Raw genomic sequence first — 19254 nt, forward strand, 5'->3', positions numbered from 1 at the left:
AAGTGACCCCAACTGGCACATGCGGTTACTGTGCTGCCCAGATTGAGGAAACTGAGCAAGCACACCCCTTAAAGAATTGTTCCCGAACAGGATTTGCGCCCATTTGTCACCTCTCACAAAAATGTCTGCGAATGCACACTCCCGTCCAGTCTCCCATCTTTACAAACGAGAATGTTTGGTGAAGTTGTCCAGCAATAGTGATTCAACATTCTCCTTACAAAGGAAACCATAAACAAGACCAAAAGACAACCCTCAGAATGGGAGAAAATATTTGCAAATGAAGTAACTGACAAAGGATTAATCTCCAAAATTTACAAGCAGCTCATGCAGCTCAATAACAAAAAAACAAACAACCCAGTCCAAAAATGGGCAGAAGACCTAAATAGACATTTCTCCAGAGAAGATATACAGATTGCCAACAAACACATGAAAGAATGCTCAACATCATTAATCATTAGAGAAAGGCAAAACAAAATTACAATGAGATATCACCTCACACCAGTCAGAATGGCCATCATCAAAAAATCTACAAACAATAAATGCTGGAGAGGGTGTGGAGAAAAGGGAACCCTCTTGCACTGTTGGTGGGAATGTAAATTGATACAGCCACTATGGAGAACGGTATGGAGGTTCCTTAACAAACTACAAATAGAATTACCATACGACCCAGCAATCCCACTACTGGGCATGTACCCTGAGAAAACCATAACTCAAAAAGAGTCATGTACCAAAATGTTCATTGCAGCTCTATTTACAATAGCCAGGAGATGGAAGCAACCTAAGTGTCCATCATTGGATGAATGGATAAAGGAAATGTGGCACATATATACAATGGAATATTACTCAGCCATAAAAAGAAACGAAATTGAGTTATTTGTAGTGAGGTGGATGGACCTAGAGTCTGTCATACACAGTGAAGTAAGTCAGAAAGAGAAAAACAAATACCGTATGCTAACACACATATATGGAATTTAAGAAAAAAAAATTCATGAAGAACCTAGGGGTAAGATGGGAATAAAGACACAGATCTACTAGAGCATGGACTTGAGGATATGGGGAGTGGGGAGGGTAAGCTGTGACAAAGCGAGAGAGAGGCATGGGCATATATACACTACCAAACGTAAAATAGGTAGTGGGAAGCAGCCGCATAGCACAGGGAGATCAGCTCGGTGCTTTGTGACCACCTAGAGGGGTGGGATAGGGAGGGTGGGAGGGAGGGAGACGCAAGAGGGAAGAGATATGGGAACATATGTATATGTATAACTGATTCACTTTGTTATAAAGCAGAAACTAACACACCATTGTAAAGCAATTATACTCCAATAATAAATAAATAAATGGTTGTCATCAAAAAGAACACAAATAAGTGTGGCAGGGGTCCGAGCAGGGGTCCTGTCCCTGCTGGGCTGCCGCCCGGGTTGGGCTGCCACAATGGAACTCGGCGCCGAGTACCGCCGGGAGAAGCTGCAGTGGGACCTGGGGGCGGAGCATGTGGAAATGCAGGACACGACTCCCAGCCTTTGTGCGTCCAGCTTCCGGTCCTGGTGGTGTCAGCCAAGTTCGAATGGAAGCCGCTGCTTCAGAGACACTGGCTTGTGAACACTTGCTTAGCAGAAGAGCTCCTGCACATCCATGCCTTTGAGCAGAAAACCGTGACCCCAGACCAGTGGGCCCGTGAGCAGCAGAAATAAGGGACCCGGACCTGCACACCTATTAAATTATGAATCAGACCCCCACCCCCACAAAAAAAGAACACAAATAACAAATTTTGGCCAGGATGTGGAGAAAAGGGAACCCTTGTACAGTGTTGGTGGGAATGTAAATTGGTGCAGCCTCTTGTGGAAAACAGCATGGAGGTTTCTCAAAAAATTGAAAATAGAAGTACCATATGACCCAGCAATTCTACTCCTGGGTATATATCTGAAAAAAACAAAAACGCTAATTTGAAAAGATATATGCATCCCAATGTTCAGAGCAGCACTATTTACAATAGCTAAGACATGGAAGCAACTGACAAAGTTATCAGTTGGATACAAAAGTATCCAACAGATGAATGGATAAAGAAGATGTAGTATACATATACAATGGAGTATTACTCAACCACAAAAAAAGAAGAAAATTTTGCCTGTTGCAACAACATGGATGGACTTGGAGGGTATGATGCTGAATGAAATAAGTCAGACAGAGAAAGACAAATACTGTATGCTATAACATATGTGGAATCTAAAAAATAGAACAAACTAGTAAATATAACAAAAAAGAAACAGACTCACAGATATAGAGAACAAACTTAGTTGTTACCAGTGGGGAGAGGGGCGGGGGGAGAGGCAAGATAGGGGTTAGGGATTAAGAAGTGCAGACTACTATGTATAAAATAAATAAGCTACAAAGATATATTGTACAACACAGGGAATATAGCCAATATTTTATAATAACTATAAACCTAAAAATTGTGAATCACTATGTTGTACACTTGAAACTTATATTGTACCTCAACTACACCTCAATTCAAAAAAAAAATAGTCTCATCTTAAAAGTTTCAATTCAATGGGGCTTCCCTGGTGGCGCAGTGGTTAAGAATCTGCCTGCTGGGCTTCCCTGGTGGTGCAGTGGTTGAGAGTCCGCCTGCCAATGCAGGGGACACGGGTTCGTGCCCCGGTCCGGGAAGATCCCATATGCTGCGGAGCAACTAAGCCCATGCGCCACAACTACTCAGCCTGCGCTTTAGAGCCGGCGAGCTACAACTACTGAAGTCCATGCCCCTAGAGCCCGTGCTCTTCAACAAGAGAAGCCACCGCAATGAGAAGCCCGCACACCGCAACGAAGAGTAGCTCCCACTCAGAGTGGCAGAGTGGAAGTGGAAGAGGTGGAATTAAACTCGGGTCTTCATTCACTGTTTACCTCATTAGAGCTGAATCTCAAGTGATGAATAACTGCTCAGCACCCTCCTCATAAAACCTTTATCCTTCAGCTTTTTCTTCTCTAGGCTTTCAATGACAGGTCCTTGGACCTAGCCTTTAATCTGTTTTGAGTTTTGAGCCAAGCAAGAGAAACCAGACACCCTCCCCATTCTTGGGGAGCCCCCAGCCTGAAAACGAATTTTGGACATGCAGACACAAATAAACCCATCTGTGTGTACAATGAACAGTAGGAAATGTGTCATCAGTTTTGACATTTATGGCATTAATTTGCCCTGACAGGTGCATTCTGCTTTTTAAAATATTTGCAGCATCTCAGGCCTCACCCTTGAAAGAATTTGAAGACGACACAAGCAGAGTTGCTCCATTTTTGGCTTAGGACCCCACCCAAGAGTTTTTAAGGCAGCATCCCTGAATCAGGGCAGCTTCAAGGTATTTTTGATTTTCTCCACCCAGGAGAGTTTTTCAGCTCCTCTGCTCTACCCATGGGAGAGATGGTGTGTGATGATTCTCTTAACCATCCATCAGATCTTTACATAGGACACATATGCCAGTTACTATGTGTGGCTCCGAGGACACAGTGGAGAGCCATATAAACAGCTTCTGCCTTCAACGTGCCTGGCGGAAGCTCGTGGACATTGCTGTCATGTAGATGAAAAAGTTCTACACCCTCTTTGGGAACCTTAAAAAAAACTCATGGAGCTTTCAGCAGTGACATTTACCATCGGTCATGTAAACATATGGGGCAGCAAGCAAAGTGAGGTACAGATGCACCCCTGAGCAGAGGCATTTTCTCTCACACTGAGACCACAACAGACACATTCTTCCTTGTTCTGATTAGTATTCACTGCTTGTGTTTAGCTGCTTGCAGTTGATACCCGATTTGTGAATGGAGCTGAAGTATAACGCCTCATTGGATACTGGATCACAGAGCTGCAAGTGTTTAAAAAGCAGAACTCACTAGTGAAGTCAGACAAATAACATAAATGTCAGGATTGATGAAAACTGGCATTAGAAAAATTTGGATGTGGTAAAATTGTTAAATTGACATGAATGAAGATTTAATCTGAATACAGAGCTAGCATGGGAAAAGAGATAATGGGGGGGCGGGGGGAATGCAATGAAAAGAAACTGTGGAAACAAACAGCCTGAACAAAAAGAGGCTCCCAGACTGCCTGCACCTTCCTGATTAAATGTCTTGATGAGCCCTCTAGTGGCAATGGCTTGGTAGTGGTCCTCTGAGAGATGAGCCTCTCTTGGAAATTGATTGCCTAGAGTATCTCAGAGGAAGTTGGCTTGCATTACCATCTCACAGTGTCACACACCAGCTCCCTCCTTGTCTTGCACTTGCTGGGCACTGAGCACAGCATATGTCCACATATGTCTTGTAATTTATAAAATATGATAAGTGACTTTTGGTGAGTCGCTTAACATTTCTGGAGCTGTGTTTCCCTACTTATAAACAGCTACACCGTTCATTCATTTACCCATTCATTCATTCTACACATATTTACTAAATGCCAGCTCTGGGACAAGCATTGACTTCAGCACTGAGGCTACAGTAGTGAACAGGTGTCCTACCTTTGTGGGGGTTTTGTTCTAGTGACTGTAGGATGTCTGATGATTTTTGCCACAGATGAGTTCCTCCTTTTTTGACCATAGATGAGTTACAGACTGAAAACAGACAACAGAAAAGAAAAAGTCAAAAAACCTGGGTTCCAATCTAGTTCTTCCCCTTTATAGAGTGTGTAATGTCTCTCAGCCTTAGTTTATCCATTAATTAAGTGGGGTTATTATTGTCTGTCCTGCCTAGATCATTGTTAAATCAAGAAAAAGCTATATTTTTTCTCATAGCACAGTCCTTCAAACTACATGTAATGACAGTCAAAACAGCAATGCAGCTGTGGAAACAGTGTCCATGGCAACAAATGGTCCGGTCATTCTTTCCTGTCCCTGGGTCAAAAAAGTTCCAGAGTTTCTCTTGTCATTTTCAGGTGTTAAGCAGTATTGTTTTATATACACAAATGTCTAATCCAGAATAATTTGTCGTCTTCAGGTGTTAAACAGTATCATTTTATATATATATATGTATATATTTATATATATTTTTTGTATACATAATAGATATGTATTATATTTGCATATATTTGTATATATATTATATATATTTGTATATATATTACAATTTGTATATATACATTTGTATATATATTTGTACATATGTATATATATATTTATGTGTATATATAAATATGCTATATATATACACACAAATGCTATATATATAAATGTTTTATGTATATATATATATAAATGCTATATATATATAAATGCTCTATATATAAATGCTTTATATATATATATATACAAATGCTAAAGGAACATCCCAAGAGGCACCTATGTGGGACAATAAGGGATCAACAGGTCCATATTGAAACAGGAGTTTGGGGCCAAGGCCTCAGGAATAAAGAGAATTACTTCACCTGGCTACAGAAGTCTATGTCCAAGGAAAAGATAAAATTGATTAATTGTCATGCATTTGAATGGAGAGGAAAACTACACTGTTGAAGGAGAATTTGGTGACAGATTAGTGATAAATTTATATACAAGCCATTAAAGGAACACCAAATATATCTACATTGTTCTGGCTGTCATTCCATAAGGCTCAGCTGAGAACTTGCTCCTTCAGCCCTTCTAAAGATTTCAAAAGCTCCTAACAGCCTTTGTAAAATCCCTTCCTGTTTAATAAACCTAGAATAATCTCTGGTTCCTTCACTCAACCCTGACTGATACAACTTGTTATTAAAAATAGGAAGATAAAAGCCAACTGAGTATTGAAATGTTTGCATCTAGCGAAAGAGAACTAAAGATTGGGAAAGTGGTAATAAGGACCACAGCTTTTTGTTATAAGTCTTCTTCCTTTTAAAATTATATACATGTATAAATTTGGTAAAAATTTAAAATAGTCAAATGAGCAAAAACACATTTGGGAGATAATATACAGTAAGACATATACTGGGTTTAAAAAATAAGCTCCACCATCCATGCAGACTGTGTTGTTTCTTTAAAAGTCGTGTCTGAAACATTCCCACATCTTGGAAAATTTACAAATGTATGATAAGGACACCTCTCCTAAATGTATATGCCTCTCAGTTTTTCCTGACAACATATTACAGGTTGTCGTCATTTATCCCTTTCCCCTGGTATCCTGAGATTGGTATCCTTACACTTTTTAGTGAATGCGGCACCTCGCATTTCTAGCAGATATCAAATAAATTTCAGGGCCCTATATTCTCCACCTTTCCATCTGCTGCTTTCCTCTACACCCTGCAGAAACCCAAGGCTTCCTTAGCTTCGTGCCAATGAAGCAGCTGCGGTCACAAATAAGCTTGTGCCTGTGGGGACCAAGGAGATTCAACGTATTTTCAATCCCCTCAATCTTGGTTTGTGCCCAAGAGAAGGCAGCTGCTCTTGAACTTTCAGACTCTCAAGTGACTCAACTCTCCAATTCCCAGGGTTCTGCGTATACCCTCCTTGATGTCATCTTCCAGACTGTGCCAGATGTTGGGCAAGTCTTCAAAGTTGACATAATCAAGATCCTAAATCCCAAAATCCTCCATCAGTCACCTACGAGCTCCAATGGCCCTGCTGGGGTCCTGAGGGAGATAAGTGTGAAACATACTCCAGGCAAAATCACTCTTTAAGGCTGGTCCATGGGAATTACTCAGAGCCCCCTCCTGCTGGTGAGGGACACTTCGCCCCTCTTTTGAAGGCCCAAGAGTGAAGGACTCATGGGACATGTGACAGGGCATGGTGAGGCGGGCTTCTACACAACCGTGCCTCTTGTCTAGGCAAAGAGTCATTGCGATTAGACATGTTCACTAATCCAGCTTACTAAGGTCAGAAGCCACAATAGAGTTGGGGCCAAACCTCAGGAATAAAGAGTCCCTTTTCCTGGAATGTTCTCAATTTCTCATTAAGGACATTTTTTAATGTCCCTCCTCATCCTCCTCCTTTTCTTCCTTTTCTTCCCCTCCCCCCACTCCTCCTCCTCCTTCTTTTCATTTTGCAATAATTCTAGACTCACCAAAAAAACTACAAAAATAGTTCAGAGATGTCCCACACAACCTACAGCCATCTTACCCCAATGAAAGCATCTCACGTACTGTAGTACGTTGCCAAAACCAGGAGTCAACGCACTTTTTTTCCTCAGGTAGATTTGGTACTTGAAACTCCAGAAATGTCTTTCCATCATGACTAACAAAACAGGTTTATAGTTTTCAAGGTGCTGCCCTTTGAAGAGGAAGTGCTTTGAGTCCAATCCAAGCCAATGCTTGAGGCACAAGACTCTGCAATTTTCTGGTCTAGTTTGTTTGTGAAGAGCTGAGAATCACTGGAGCATCAAAAAAATGGAATGTTCCTGCAGATTGTCACCAGAGAGAGCGGAACTGATGGATGTTAGAAGATAATCCGGGGATGGGTCCTCAGCAGCGGGGAGAGCTAAAGGGCCAATGCAGGTGGTTATTGGAGAAGTTATCTGGATTGTTTTTAATGAGAGACATTTCTCACCTCAATGGGTTTCCTAAGGAGTTTAGGTGGTGGAAAACATCATTAAAACAGAAGAAACATCAGTATTTTCCAGGCCCTGAGAGTAATCCACCTACTTTTCCTGGATGAAGTCCCTTCTGAAGAGATACACCATTCTCTTTTAAGAAGATGGGTGCAGAAGCCCAGGAATTCAACCCGCGGATTTCCCTGGTGGTCCAGTGGTTAAGACTCCAGGAGGGGCGTTAGCCTAAGGGGTCCCTGCGGAGAAGGCCCCAAGGCAGCGAGCTGAGAGGACGCCCCGTTTTCTCCTCCGTCATCCTCATCACGGCCTCACATCTCAGCCTCAGCGATAGGCCCTCTAGAAGCTGCCACACAAAAGATAAAATCCCCAGGTCCTGGGCCAGCACAGCTAAAACCCCTAAACCGCTGAGGGTGAGAGTGGAAGGAAAGAAAAGGAGAATAAGGAGAGCAAGCGAGAAGGAAGGAGGCGCAGCGGCGAGGAAGGAGAAGCAAGTTGCAAAGGAACGGAGCAGGGCCGGTCAGTGAAACGACCACAGGCCAGGAGGCGGCATCTCCCGGGGAGAAACAGCTCCACCCAGCGGTCCAGCTCCGCGCGGCTTGCCAGGGCTTCTCATTCTCCTGCCGTTTCTAGCCGGCGCTGCCCTTTCTGTGCTCCCGGCTACCGCCGCTGGTGAGTGGCGTTCATTGAGGTCCTCAGCCGGGAGCCTGGGGCGGTTTCAGGGTCCGGGTGGGATTCGGTGAGCGTCGCGGGGACCGTCTCACTTGCGGTGCAGCGGGGTGGGGAGTGGGGGCGGGGGAGTGGGGGGAGTAGGGGGCGGGGTGAGGTCGGGGAGGGGCCGGGAGCGGCTCGCGGCCTGTGGCCACCACAGCACGTTCCCGCTTCTCAGTCTCTTTCCAACTCCCACCCTCTGCTCCCCCTGCTGCACCCGCCCTCCCTGCTTTCCTCTTCCTCACACATCCGCGTCCTCTGACTGCCCTGGGTGGGAAGGCTGCCCCCAAGCCCGGGTTGCTCCCGTCAGAGGCGATCAAGGGCTCTTGGAGGTCCGACGCTCAGGCGGCCACTTGCCACCGGTGTGTGGGGTGCCCTCTTAGGCCCCTGAGCGCTGTCCTCTCCTCCTGTTCTCAGCTCTGCCCTTTTCCCGTTTCTGGCCTCGGGAATCAGGGGGCTTCCAGGCAGGCAGCGCTCAAGGGCCCCAGGCCTTGGAGTTGAGGGTCTCCTTCTAGTGACTGGAGCTCTAGGAAGGGCCCAAGGGCCCTGAACCACACTTCCTACCGCTGTGGGCACCGTGGCCGATCCTGGCTTTCACTGAGGGAAGCGACAAAAAATGTTTTCCCATATTCAGATACAGAAAAGTCATTCTGACCTATACATGAACTAAGTTGAATTTTGGGCTAAGTAACTTGCCTCTTTGTGGCCTGTCAGACATACATTGTACATCTGCTTTAATTATTAAAGGAAAAGGGCACATTGGCCAGAAGTAAAGAATGTCCATGTTAAAAATAAAGACTAAATGCCCCTCTTCCTGGGACTCCAACGCTGGTTCACCTTTGATGATAAGACTCCCTTCCCAGGTGCCAAGGCCGTACTGTATGTGCTGCACGTGTACGTGCTGGTCTGTTTGTTTTTTTTAAACCTTGGAGAAATGTAGCCCTGACTTGTTTAATGTTTGTTCTGACAAGTTATAAAACTGTGCTGAAGGGGAATTCCCTGGCGGTCCAGTGGTTAAGACTCAGAGCTTTCGCTGCCGTTGGCCGGAGTTCAATCTCTGGTCCGGGAACTAAGATTCTGGTGCGAGGCAGCCAAAAAACTACCCCCCCAGAAAAACAACACCAACAACAAAAAACAGCTGTGCTGAAAACCCTGCTCCTCCAGAGCAGTTTCTCAGAGTTATCTGGGAAGCTGTCTTCCCGGCTAGTCCTTAATTTGGCTCAAATAAAACACTCTACTCTTTTTTTTTTTTTTTTACTATATTTTATTTTTTGAATTTTTGAATTTTATTTTATTTATTTTTTTATACAGCAGGCTCTTATTAGTCACCCATTTTATACACATCAGTGTATATATGTCAATCCCAATCTCCCAATTCATCACACCCTCTACTCTTATTATAGATTGTTTATTCATTATTTTCACTGAGAGAAGTTAGGGTCTGACCGTTTTGGAGCCAAGGGATTCTTCCTGTGATTTCTGTGGTCTCCACTGCCCCCCCCACCAATGTTAATTCTTATTTTCTGCTGTGCCCCTGTTCCCACCCCTGATTCTCTCCTTGCCTCCTCCCCTGCCATCTCTTGCACCCCCTCAGGATTTGCCCTCACCCCCCCTGCTGTTCCCTCCTCCCTGCGGTTCTCTGATCCCTTCCTAGGGCGTCCTCACCCTCATCCTCTCGTCCCTCATGGATCTTTACCTGCAAGAATCAGTCACCTGTATGGCTCCTACCTTCCCCCAGCTTTCACTGACCTTACATTTCTGCGATTGACTTTTGCCCACACTCACTTTTGCCCAGTATGAATTCCCTACATCCCCACTAGTTTCATCACCAGGGGGAGCTGTGGTGATGGGCCTTGACAATTGTACCCTGAGCACAGTGCACAGCCCCTGTGGGAGGACCTCTCCCCCGGTCTTGGCACCCATCCTCCTACCTCTGCCCCAGTGCAGGCACCAGCTCTTGGCCCTCATTAACTGTGGACCTTTCACCCAGCATTGCCCCTTCCCCACTCCTGCATCCCAAACGTCACCCTCTGGAGGCTTCCACTCTCCAGGCCTCAGGTGCTGGACTCCACTTGCCCTGGTCCCTCTGCACCTACCCCCATGGCACGTTGCCCAGCTTCCACTCCTTGCCTGAGTGCCTGGGGCCATCACCACGTTCTCATCAATCACAAGCTTCCTCCCAGGAATCACCACGCCATCCTCACCCTCCCTCAACCAGAGCACCCCTCCTCTCCTGTCTTCACCCTAACCCAAGGTCCCCCAGAGTCACCCCTGAGGCATGCTCATCCCCTGCCCCCCAATCCACCCTCACCACTGTCTCCTCTGCAGCCCCTTGCCCTTCCTCCCTCCCCAGTAGGAATACTACCCTTGGTCCAACTGCCCACCTCCTTGGCCTTCATCACCCTCTCTTGGGTTCACTGACCCCAGTGGGCTCTCACTACCTCAACCATGTATCCAAAATCCTTGTTGATGCCACTTGGTCAGTTGGCCTTTCCCTACAGGGGGTCTTCCCCTAGCCCTGCCCTTCTGTGCTGCCTGCCTGACCCACACCCTCTGTGGAGGTGTGACCTGCCCCCAACCACTCCCACCATGCAGGTCCCTCCCAATGTGCACCTTGGCTTTTCAGTTCTATTTTCTCTTGCCAACCCTCCTTCTAATTCTCCATGACCCTTGGGCACATGGCACTGACTCAGGCCCCCAACACCCACCTCTCCCAGGGGACACTGGCAGGTCCAGCCACCTCCCCACCTGGGGCCTCCCCATGCCTCTTGCACTCTGGGCCCAGACCCACTGCTTCACCTCCACCAGGGGTACTGGCCCACCTTCCACTCCCTTAGGGCCACAGCCCAGCCCCTCAGGCCCCTCTGCCTCGTGCCTCACCCTCCCTTGAGCCCACCTTGTCCATGATGAGCCTGCCCCACGGGCAGCAGCCCTCGCTCTCCATCTCACCTGACCCGCCTCTGACCAGGGATGCCTCTGATCCTGGGCCCGACACTGCCCCTCCCTCCCCTCTGACTCCACCTCCCCTCACCCTGGTCTTCCTGCCTCTCCCTTGCCCCCTGCAGGCCAACTTCTCCCCTTGGCCTCCTGCCTGGACCCTTAGGGAGCCGGTGCCTCCCTGTCCTGGCACTTGTCCTGCGTGTTTGCCCATCTCCACCCCTCCCTGCACTCCTGCATTCCCCTCTGCTTCCCTTCTCTTTTTCTTCTTCCCCTGCGTTGGAAAAGCCCTCACTGTGGTCCGTTGTGCATGTGCGTGCCCTGCACCCTCAGTCCTGGAGCGGGTCAGGACAGCAGAGCTTGTCTGCTAAACATCTGATGTGCGCTTGTTTCCGGAAAGCTCTTTCATCTGCGGCTCCCCCTTCCCCAGGATCACAGTCTTCATTACAACCTCGCGGCGCTGACCCGGGATGGATCTGTGCAGTCCAGCTTTTTCGCTGGGGGACACTTGGATGGCCAGGCCCTCCTGCGCTATGACTGTGAGACAGGCAGGGTAGAACCCCAGGGGCTGTGGGCAGAAGAGCTGGGAGCTGAGACGTGGGACACAGAGTCCAAGGACTTGACAGAGACGTGGAAGGACCTCAGAGAGCTTCTAGCAGAAATCCTGGCCCTGCAGGAGGAGAAAGGAGGTGAGAGTGGGGAGAGTCCAAGAGTGCTGTGAGGCCTTTCACTGGATTTGGGGGCAGGGGCCAGAGGATAGGGGTCTGTGAGTTCAGCAGGGGGGTGGCCATGACTCAGCAGCCCTGGGAAGACATGGAGGGGAGCAGGGAGGGTGCCCTCTGGCTGGAGTTTCTCACTTGGGTGTGAGGACAGAGGGACAGCAGGGACTGGAGGAGTCACTGCTGGTGGGGTGGGTTGCAGGTGTGAATTCCCTCCAGGAGATCTGGGCTGTGAAATCCGAGAAGACAACCATGCCTGGGGCTTCAGGTTTCGCTACTATGATGGGGAGCTCCTCCTCTCCTGTCACCCAGAGACCCATGGATGTACAGTGCCCCAGTCCTTGGCTCGGAACTTGGCCATGGAAATGGAGAAGTCCTGGGACACAGATGGCTTTCAAAGCAAGTATTACCAGGCCCACATGCAGGGAGAGCTTTGTGGAAGACTGCGGGGGTATCTGGAATCCTGGACAGGCTTCAGGGAGAGAACAGGTACTGCTCCTGGGCCAGGGCCCTTCCTCTCCCCCAGACCCCTAGAGCCTCCCCGCCGTGACTCTGCACATGGAGACCCTTCCTGTCCTCTGGGTGCACATTTGCTCTGCTGGCGTGGTGTCCTGCAATTTCCTGCTCTGTTAAATCCACTGTAGAAAGATGGGCAGGTGGGGAGGGGAATGAACCGCACCAGTGACAATCATCCAGGGGAGCAGTGGGCCCTCCGACAGAATCTGTACCAGGGAAGAGGGGTGTCAGGCAGGAGAGGAAGCCCCTAGACCGGGGTGGGCGCCCCTGGCTCCCAGCCTGCCTGTCCCAGAAAGTTCCCTCCTGGTCCCCAGGAGCCCACCCTGCACGGCCCCCTCCTCAGCTTCAACACGTGGATCCAAGAGAGTGAGGCCCCATCCCAGCTCCTCCTCCTGCCCTGCTGAAGGAACTGGGCCCCAGGGTGCAGAGCAGACTTGGAGCAGGTCTGGGGTGGACCAGGGCTCAGCCAGAGGTGGAGCGTGTTCTCTCCGTCTCCCTTAGAGGGAGCAGGGCTTGGCACCGGGCCTCACTGGCTCTGTGCTTTCTCCCACAGGGCCCCCAGCCGTGAACGTGACCCATAGCCAGGACTCAGAGGGCACAGTCAACCTCACATGCTGGGCTTTCGGCTTCTTTCCCCAAAATATCTCCATGGCCTGGTTTTGGGATGAGGAACCCATGAGCCAGGAGGCCCAGCGGTCTGGGGGTGCCCTGCCTGATGGGAACGGGGCCTAGTGGACCTGGGTGACCAAAAGTGTTCCCCAAGGAGAGGAGCAGCGGTCCCAGTGCCACTGGAACACAGCGGGAATCACAGTGCACACACTGTGCCCTCTGCTGAGCCTGGGGTGATCCTGGAGGGGGTTGTGACCCTGGGTCAGAGGCCAGGGTCAGGGAGAGGAGAGCAGGCCTGTGGCTCTGGGGTGCCTGGGTTATATATAATAAGTCCCTCTCTCAGGAGAGAGCCTGTTGCATCAGAGTCAATGGTGGACCATCCTGGGTGTTGCTGCCTTTGCTCTTGTTTTTATCATCGGGCCTTGTGTCCTTTGCTACTCGAAGAAGAAGAAGACAGCATTAGCTGTGGGGAGCCCAGGTGAGAAATCTGGGCACGGGTGGGGATGGGAGGGGCTCTGCCTGGGATGTAGGGTCCCCCTCGTGTCCCTCTGCACAGATGTGAGAGGATGACAAGCCTCTGTTCCAAGAGCTGGACATTGGGGTATTTGTGAGGGGAATGAGAGCTACATCTGCTCTAAGCCCTTGGTCCTGCCCAAAGCCAGGGCAAGGCTGGGGCCCTTAGTGTCCAGCGAGGCCTCTCCTTGCTCGGGTGAGACTGGGCAGCAGTGAGGGTTGCAGCTCCTTTTGTTCTCATCTCTTTTTCTCTACTCTCAGGCTCACCAGGGCTTGTCTGGGGAGCATGTGTTGGATCATGTGCTGGTTGGGAGGGTCTAGGTGATCCTGGAATCAGAGGGAACCTGAAGTAAAGTGTTTGTGACCTGGTGAGGAGAGGTTAAAAACTGAGGAGGAGTTCAGAGGAAAGGTGGTTTCCTGTCTGCGTTTCTCTCCCCCAATTTTTCAGCCAGTATTAAGAATCCAAGTAGAAGAACCATAAGGCTCAAACTAGGGTTCAGTGGATGGTGCCAGAGCCCTGCCTGTGATGCTCCCTTGTGAGGCCCCACTTAGAGATGTTTTGCAACCTCTCCAGTTCCTCCTCCATGAGCTGTCTTCTGAGTTTCGATTCCTCTTGGTCACCCCCAGCCTGCCTCCTTCTCAAGTTCCCATCACTTGCCCCCATGCTTGCTGGGATTTCCTTAATATGGAGGAGTAGTGAGCAGATACCGCTTGACCATTTAGGGAGAGGAGACCAGCCAATCCTTGGACACCTGGGGTCACTGCTTTTATCTTACCTCCAGGTTCTTTCCTGTCCAGCCCCTCAGGACACAGTCCAAGGGCTCTTTAGAGGAGGGCACTGGGTCTGCGTTCTGTGGTCTCACCCTGTCCTCCCTGAGCCAGTTCCCTTGCTCATGGTGGTCACTGCCCTGTAGATTTGGAGAAGGGGATGGTCACATTGATTTCCCCATAATCAGGTTGCTTGAGGGGAGAGGAAAAGAGCAGCAGAGCTTTGTGTTTGGCAAAGAGCAAAGGCAGAGCGTGGAACAGTGAAAGGGTGGCGTGTGCAGAGACTCAGCTCCTTCTGTTGATGCCACCTCTTTGTGTCACTGGCATGCTTGGGGATGTGGTTTCTCATCCATGAGCCTAATTCCCTTATCATTTGGCCTTCAGCCTGGGCATACAGGGATGGTTAGTCACCCTGCCCCACAGCAAGAGGCTCTGTCCATGCAGCACCCAGAGCAGGGGACCAGGCAGCTCTGTAGTTGCTCCTGTTCTCACCTGGGGCACCCCCGACCCCTCCCCACCCCCCCCACCCCCAGGGAACGTGAGTTCTGGTTCCCTTGGAGCAGAAATGGTTGTCTTGTATGTCACTGGAGCATTTGCTGGGAAAACAGTGTGAAGATCATGTGCTAACTTCTCAAAATTACTTTTTAAATTTTTGATGTCCAATAAAAATGTTTATGATTTCAGGTGGCAAAGCTCAGTAGGATTTCCTCCAATACTGATCTTGCGGTGCATATTAAATGAAAGAGGAATTCAAATGGGGCAGAGGTGGAGGGTGGCAGTGGCAGTCGCAGGGTGCAGAGGGGGCCAGGTACAGCCTCGGGCTAGGGGTGTCCCCCGCATCCACATTGAGCAGCAGATCCCTACAGGAAGGGAGGGTGGTCCTGGTTGAATCCCTGCCTGGAACAGGGCAGGAGGGACTGTGTAGCCTCAGCCTAGCAGCAGCACTTGGGGTGGAGCTGGGATTCCAGGAGCCAGTTAACCAGGAAGGAGCAGGGAAGGCCAGGCCTCTGCAAGCCAGGGGTGCTCCAGGGGCAGGTCAGGGGCAGGGCCTGTGGCAGCCCAGTTTTTCTAGATGGGGCTGCTGTCACCTGGGCTTCCCAATGGGCTTTCCAGTTAGGAGCTGCTGGCTCAGGGCTGGAGGTGGGCAGGAGGCTGCGCTGCAGGTGGAGGTCAGGGCCTGAGGTGGAGCCGGGCAGTAGAACAGGTGCTTGTGCAGGTGAGGAGGCCCGAGAACGGAGGAGAGGAAGGAGTTGCGTGTGTGTCCACTCCCAGGCCTGGAGGAACGCAGAGTCGGGACCCGTCTGTGACGGAGCCTCGCACTGTTTCGGGGATGGGTCCGGGCTTAAGGCGGGAGGGCTTTGGGTTTCCACTCCTGGATCTTGTCCTTTCGTCCTGCCGACCTTTGTCCCTGTCGTGGAGGGTGGTGGAAGCAGGGACAGGTGATGATGTTGGGGAGTCAGGGGAGGAGCCCAGCAAGGGCTGGGCAAAAAGGGAGCAAAATAGGCACGGTGTTTTCTTCCCTCAGAGAAAGGCAGAACCTGACTTTGGAGCAACTGAAGGAGAATCTCAGAGGGAATAAAGAGCAATATTCTGCAGCCAGTTGGTCATTTGTTTATTGGTTTTTCCTTTTCCCCAGAGCCGTTAGCCTACAAGACCTGGGTCAATGCCAGATGCAGCCAAGTGACCATAATGGCCTTACACAACTGGGATTTCAGTCCTCGTTGTCAGACCCTGTGTCCATCAGTTCCACGGGAGGAGCTTAGAATCTGCCGCCAGAGCCCTGAATTCAGCTCCCTCTTCTGGTCTTACTAGCACTTTCCCTTTTGTGTGTGTTCTGTTATTTATTTTATTATTTTTATGTTTTATTTGTTATTTTTTTAAGGTGTAGTTGATTTACAATATAGCACTTTCCCTCTTTTTTAAATTTATTTTTTATTGAAGTATAGTTGAATAATGAACACAATGCTGCGCTAATTACTGCTGTACAGCAGAGTAACTCAGTCATACATATACATACACTCTTTCTCGTATTCTTTTCCATTATGGTTTATCACGGGTTATTGAATATAGTTCCCTGTGCTATACAGTGGGACCTTGTTGTTTATCCATCCTATATATGCCAGTTTGCATCTGTTAATCCCAAACTCCCACTCCATCCCTCTCCCACCCCCCTCCCCCTTGGCAACCACTAGACTGTTCTCTATGTCCCTAAGCACTTTCCCTCTTGATGCCTCAGTTTCTTCATCTATGAAATGAGAAAAATAGTGTCTATTTCCAGTTGTGGTGGGGACGATTAAAACCGTTCCTATATATGAGGTGGCTGCAGCTGTGCTACACTAGTCACTAACTCTATTTTTGTTTTTTTATGTTATAATAGAATACACGGATAATAATTCAATTATTACAAATAAGCTTTATCAGTAAGTTTCCTCACTGTGGCTTCTCCCAAAATGACTAATAGCAGATTTCTGGAAACTTGAGGTTCCCTTCACACCCTGTCACACGTGTATATGCATTACTTCATGTCTGCAATATCTGTATAATTTCACATTAGGAGTTTTAATTGCTCTTTAAATGCGCATGTCTGGTCTGTGCTTTATTTCACGTGTCTGGGAAGGGACAGCGAGTAAGATTCTGGGGAGAAGGAGAGGTCTATCTCTCTGCCTTGACGCAGCACTAAAAATCCTCCACCTCTCTCTCCCCTCCAGCTCCCAGTGACTGACAGATTCACAGCAAAGCACAAAGGGCTGGGAGAAAATGCACCTGGGGCCAGTGTTCAGGGGCTGACCCTGGGTGGGGGAATCTCCCCTGAACAGTTGTAACCTTTATGTGATGGAGCAGAGCAGAGCTGAAGGGTGATATCACGGGAGGGGGACAGGGACAGGGCTTTGGGGTCTCCTGATTATGAGGAATAGGGATCGGTCTGTTTCTAGGGTGATGTGACTGCTGGGGACCCTTGGGCGGAGGTGAGAGAGTAAAGGAACCCAGAAGGTGGAGGAATCAATCAAGCATCAGCGTCTCCACCAGTTCAGACTGATTTCTGCAGGGCAGATGGAGCGGTGAGATTTCTCCATCTGATCCTCAGTCCTTCCTGACTTCTGGTCTTGGGGCACACAGGTGAGTGGTGCTCTTCTTGTTCAGGACAACCTTAGCCCCACCCGGGTAAAGCACTGCTGTGTACTAGGGGGCGCCTCCCACAGACTCGAGGCAGCTGACGGGAGCGCTTTCTGCAGCAGGACCTGCCTGGAAGCAAGAGGATAATGAGGGGCTCTAGTCAGATACTGTTCCCTCCGTGCCTGGTCCACAGGGTGCCCAGTAAGGTAACAGGGAAAGAGAATTCATTCATGCATCTGTTTATCCAGATAGGTGCATACTGACGTATTCTTTCATGTTTTTATTCAGGGTTGATGTCATTCACACACTTGTGGCTGCATGTTTCCATTCGAGTATTCTTGCATTTTAGTCAGCTCTCAAGTGTCATTTGTTGTACTCAGTTGTCATTAAGCATAAACTTTCATACTCGTTCATTTTTGTGGTTTGTTTGTTTGCCGTGCCACACAGCTTGCGGGCTCTTAGTTCCCCGACCAGGGATTGAACCCGGGCCCACAGCACTGAAAGTGCTGAGTCCTAACCGCTGGACCACCAGGGAATTCCCAGTGTGGTTAATTTAATCTGTAAATTAAGAGGTCAAATATCTGTGCTAGTTTTCTTGTGAAATAGACTATTATTGTAGTCCTCTCTGATTCTCCTCAATTTCTACCTTCCCAGAGGTGACCACTTTCCATATTTTTTAGCTGATTCTTTTGGCTTTTACTTCCAAGTCTCTAAACAAAATGCCTTGTTAGAACTGATGCTTGATTTTTCTGCCACAGCCACTGTCTGTCGCATCACACAGTGGCTGAAGCAATAGTTAATAGTCATTGCTTTCTTTCACGCTTCCCATTCCTTCACTTTCCCAGTTTATTTATATAGTGATCATGTTTAGTTCATTCAGCTTTTCCTTTTGCATGACTAATACACTCGTGTAAACTACTACTTCTCACTTTCTGCACAGCCTCTTGTTCTCCCTGAGTTAATAATTGCCTTTGTTTTTGTCTGATTCTTTCCTATGTAGCTCTCACTAATTGAACTTTGATGTTTCTCATATTTATATGATTCTTTCAAGAAGTGAGGATACTCTGGGCATTCTATCACTTTTTCCTTTTTGGAGATAACCTCCTGGGCCCTTCTGATGTGCTCCCACCTGGACTGGAATCTTCTACATCTGGAGCAGAGCCACCCTCCCAGGATGTCCCTCCACCACCATCTGGGCAGTGCTTTAAAGTGCTGTGGATACTGTACAGCACAGGGAACTCTGCTCAATACTCTGTAATGGCCTATATGGGAAAAGAACCTAAAAAAGAAAAAAAGAGTGGATATACGTATATGTAGAAATGAATCACATTGCTGTACTCCTGAAACTAACACAACATTTTAAATCAACTATACTCTAATAAACATTTTTTTTAAATAAGTAAAGTGCTGTGGAGCCACCTGAGCATCCTGCTAAAATGCAGACTGCGTAAGGATGTCAAGGATGGGACCTGTGAGCTTGGTTTTCTACCCAGTATGTATGATGCTGATTCTGCCGGTTCATGGATGATAGATGAGGCAGAAAGGATCTCCCTTTGTCTTTCTCCTGTGTTGTATGTCCAGTTTTCTGTAGCCTACACCTTTCTCTCTTTTTTTAATATAGGCCTTACTAATACATTTTAATTAAGGAAGTAATGTGTTTTGTTTCTCAATGAGTTAGGCTTAATTAATTCTATTGTAGTAAAAAACCATATAACAGAAAATTTACCAGCTTAACCATTTTCTAATGTCCAGTACAGTGGTGTTAAATATATGCACATTTTTGTGCAATAGAGCATTAGAACTTCTTCGTCTTGCAAAACTGAAACTTTATACCCACTGAACAAAAACGACAATTCTCTCTCCCCGCCAGCCCTGGCAGCCA

General features: G+C 48.3%; 1 protein-coding gene and 1 pseudogene across 1 annotated transcript; both read left to right on the forward strand.

The window, feature by feature from the left end:
- The first annotated feature begins 1431 nt into the window (after nt 1–1431).
- LOC114906807 lies at nt 1432–1691 on the forward strand (annotated as a pseudogene).
- Nucleotides 1692–7429: 5738 nt separating this feature from the next.
- On the forward strand, nt 7430–16980 carry LOC114907532 (MHC class I polypeptide-related sequence B-like). Its single transcript, XM_029243267.1, is given in 8 exon segments — nt 7430–7435; nt 8119–8157; nt 11564–11822; nt 12055–12075; nt 12078–12341; nt 12922–13155; nt 13158–13238; nt 16967–16980. Coding segments are annotated over 8 exon segments (918 nt in total).
- Nucleotides 16981–19254: the final 2274 nt, after the last annotated feature.

Source organism: Monodon monoceros, unplaced genomic scaffold, assembly GCF_005190385.1.
Source record: "Monodon monoceros isolate NGI ecotype Baffin Bay Population unplaced genomic scaffold, NGI_Narwhal_1 Super_Scaffold_3, whole genome shotgun sequence".
Lineage (NCBI taxonomy): Eukaryota > Metazoa > Chordata > Mammalia > Artiodactyla > Monodontidae > Monodon > Monodon monoceros.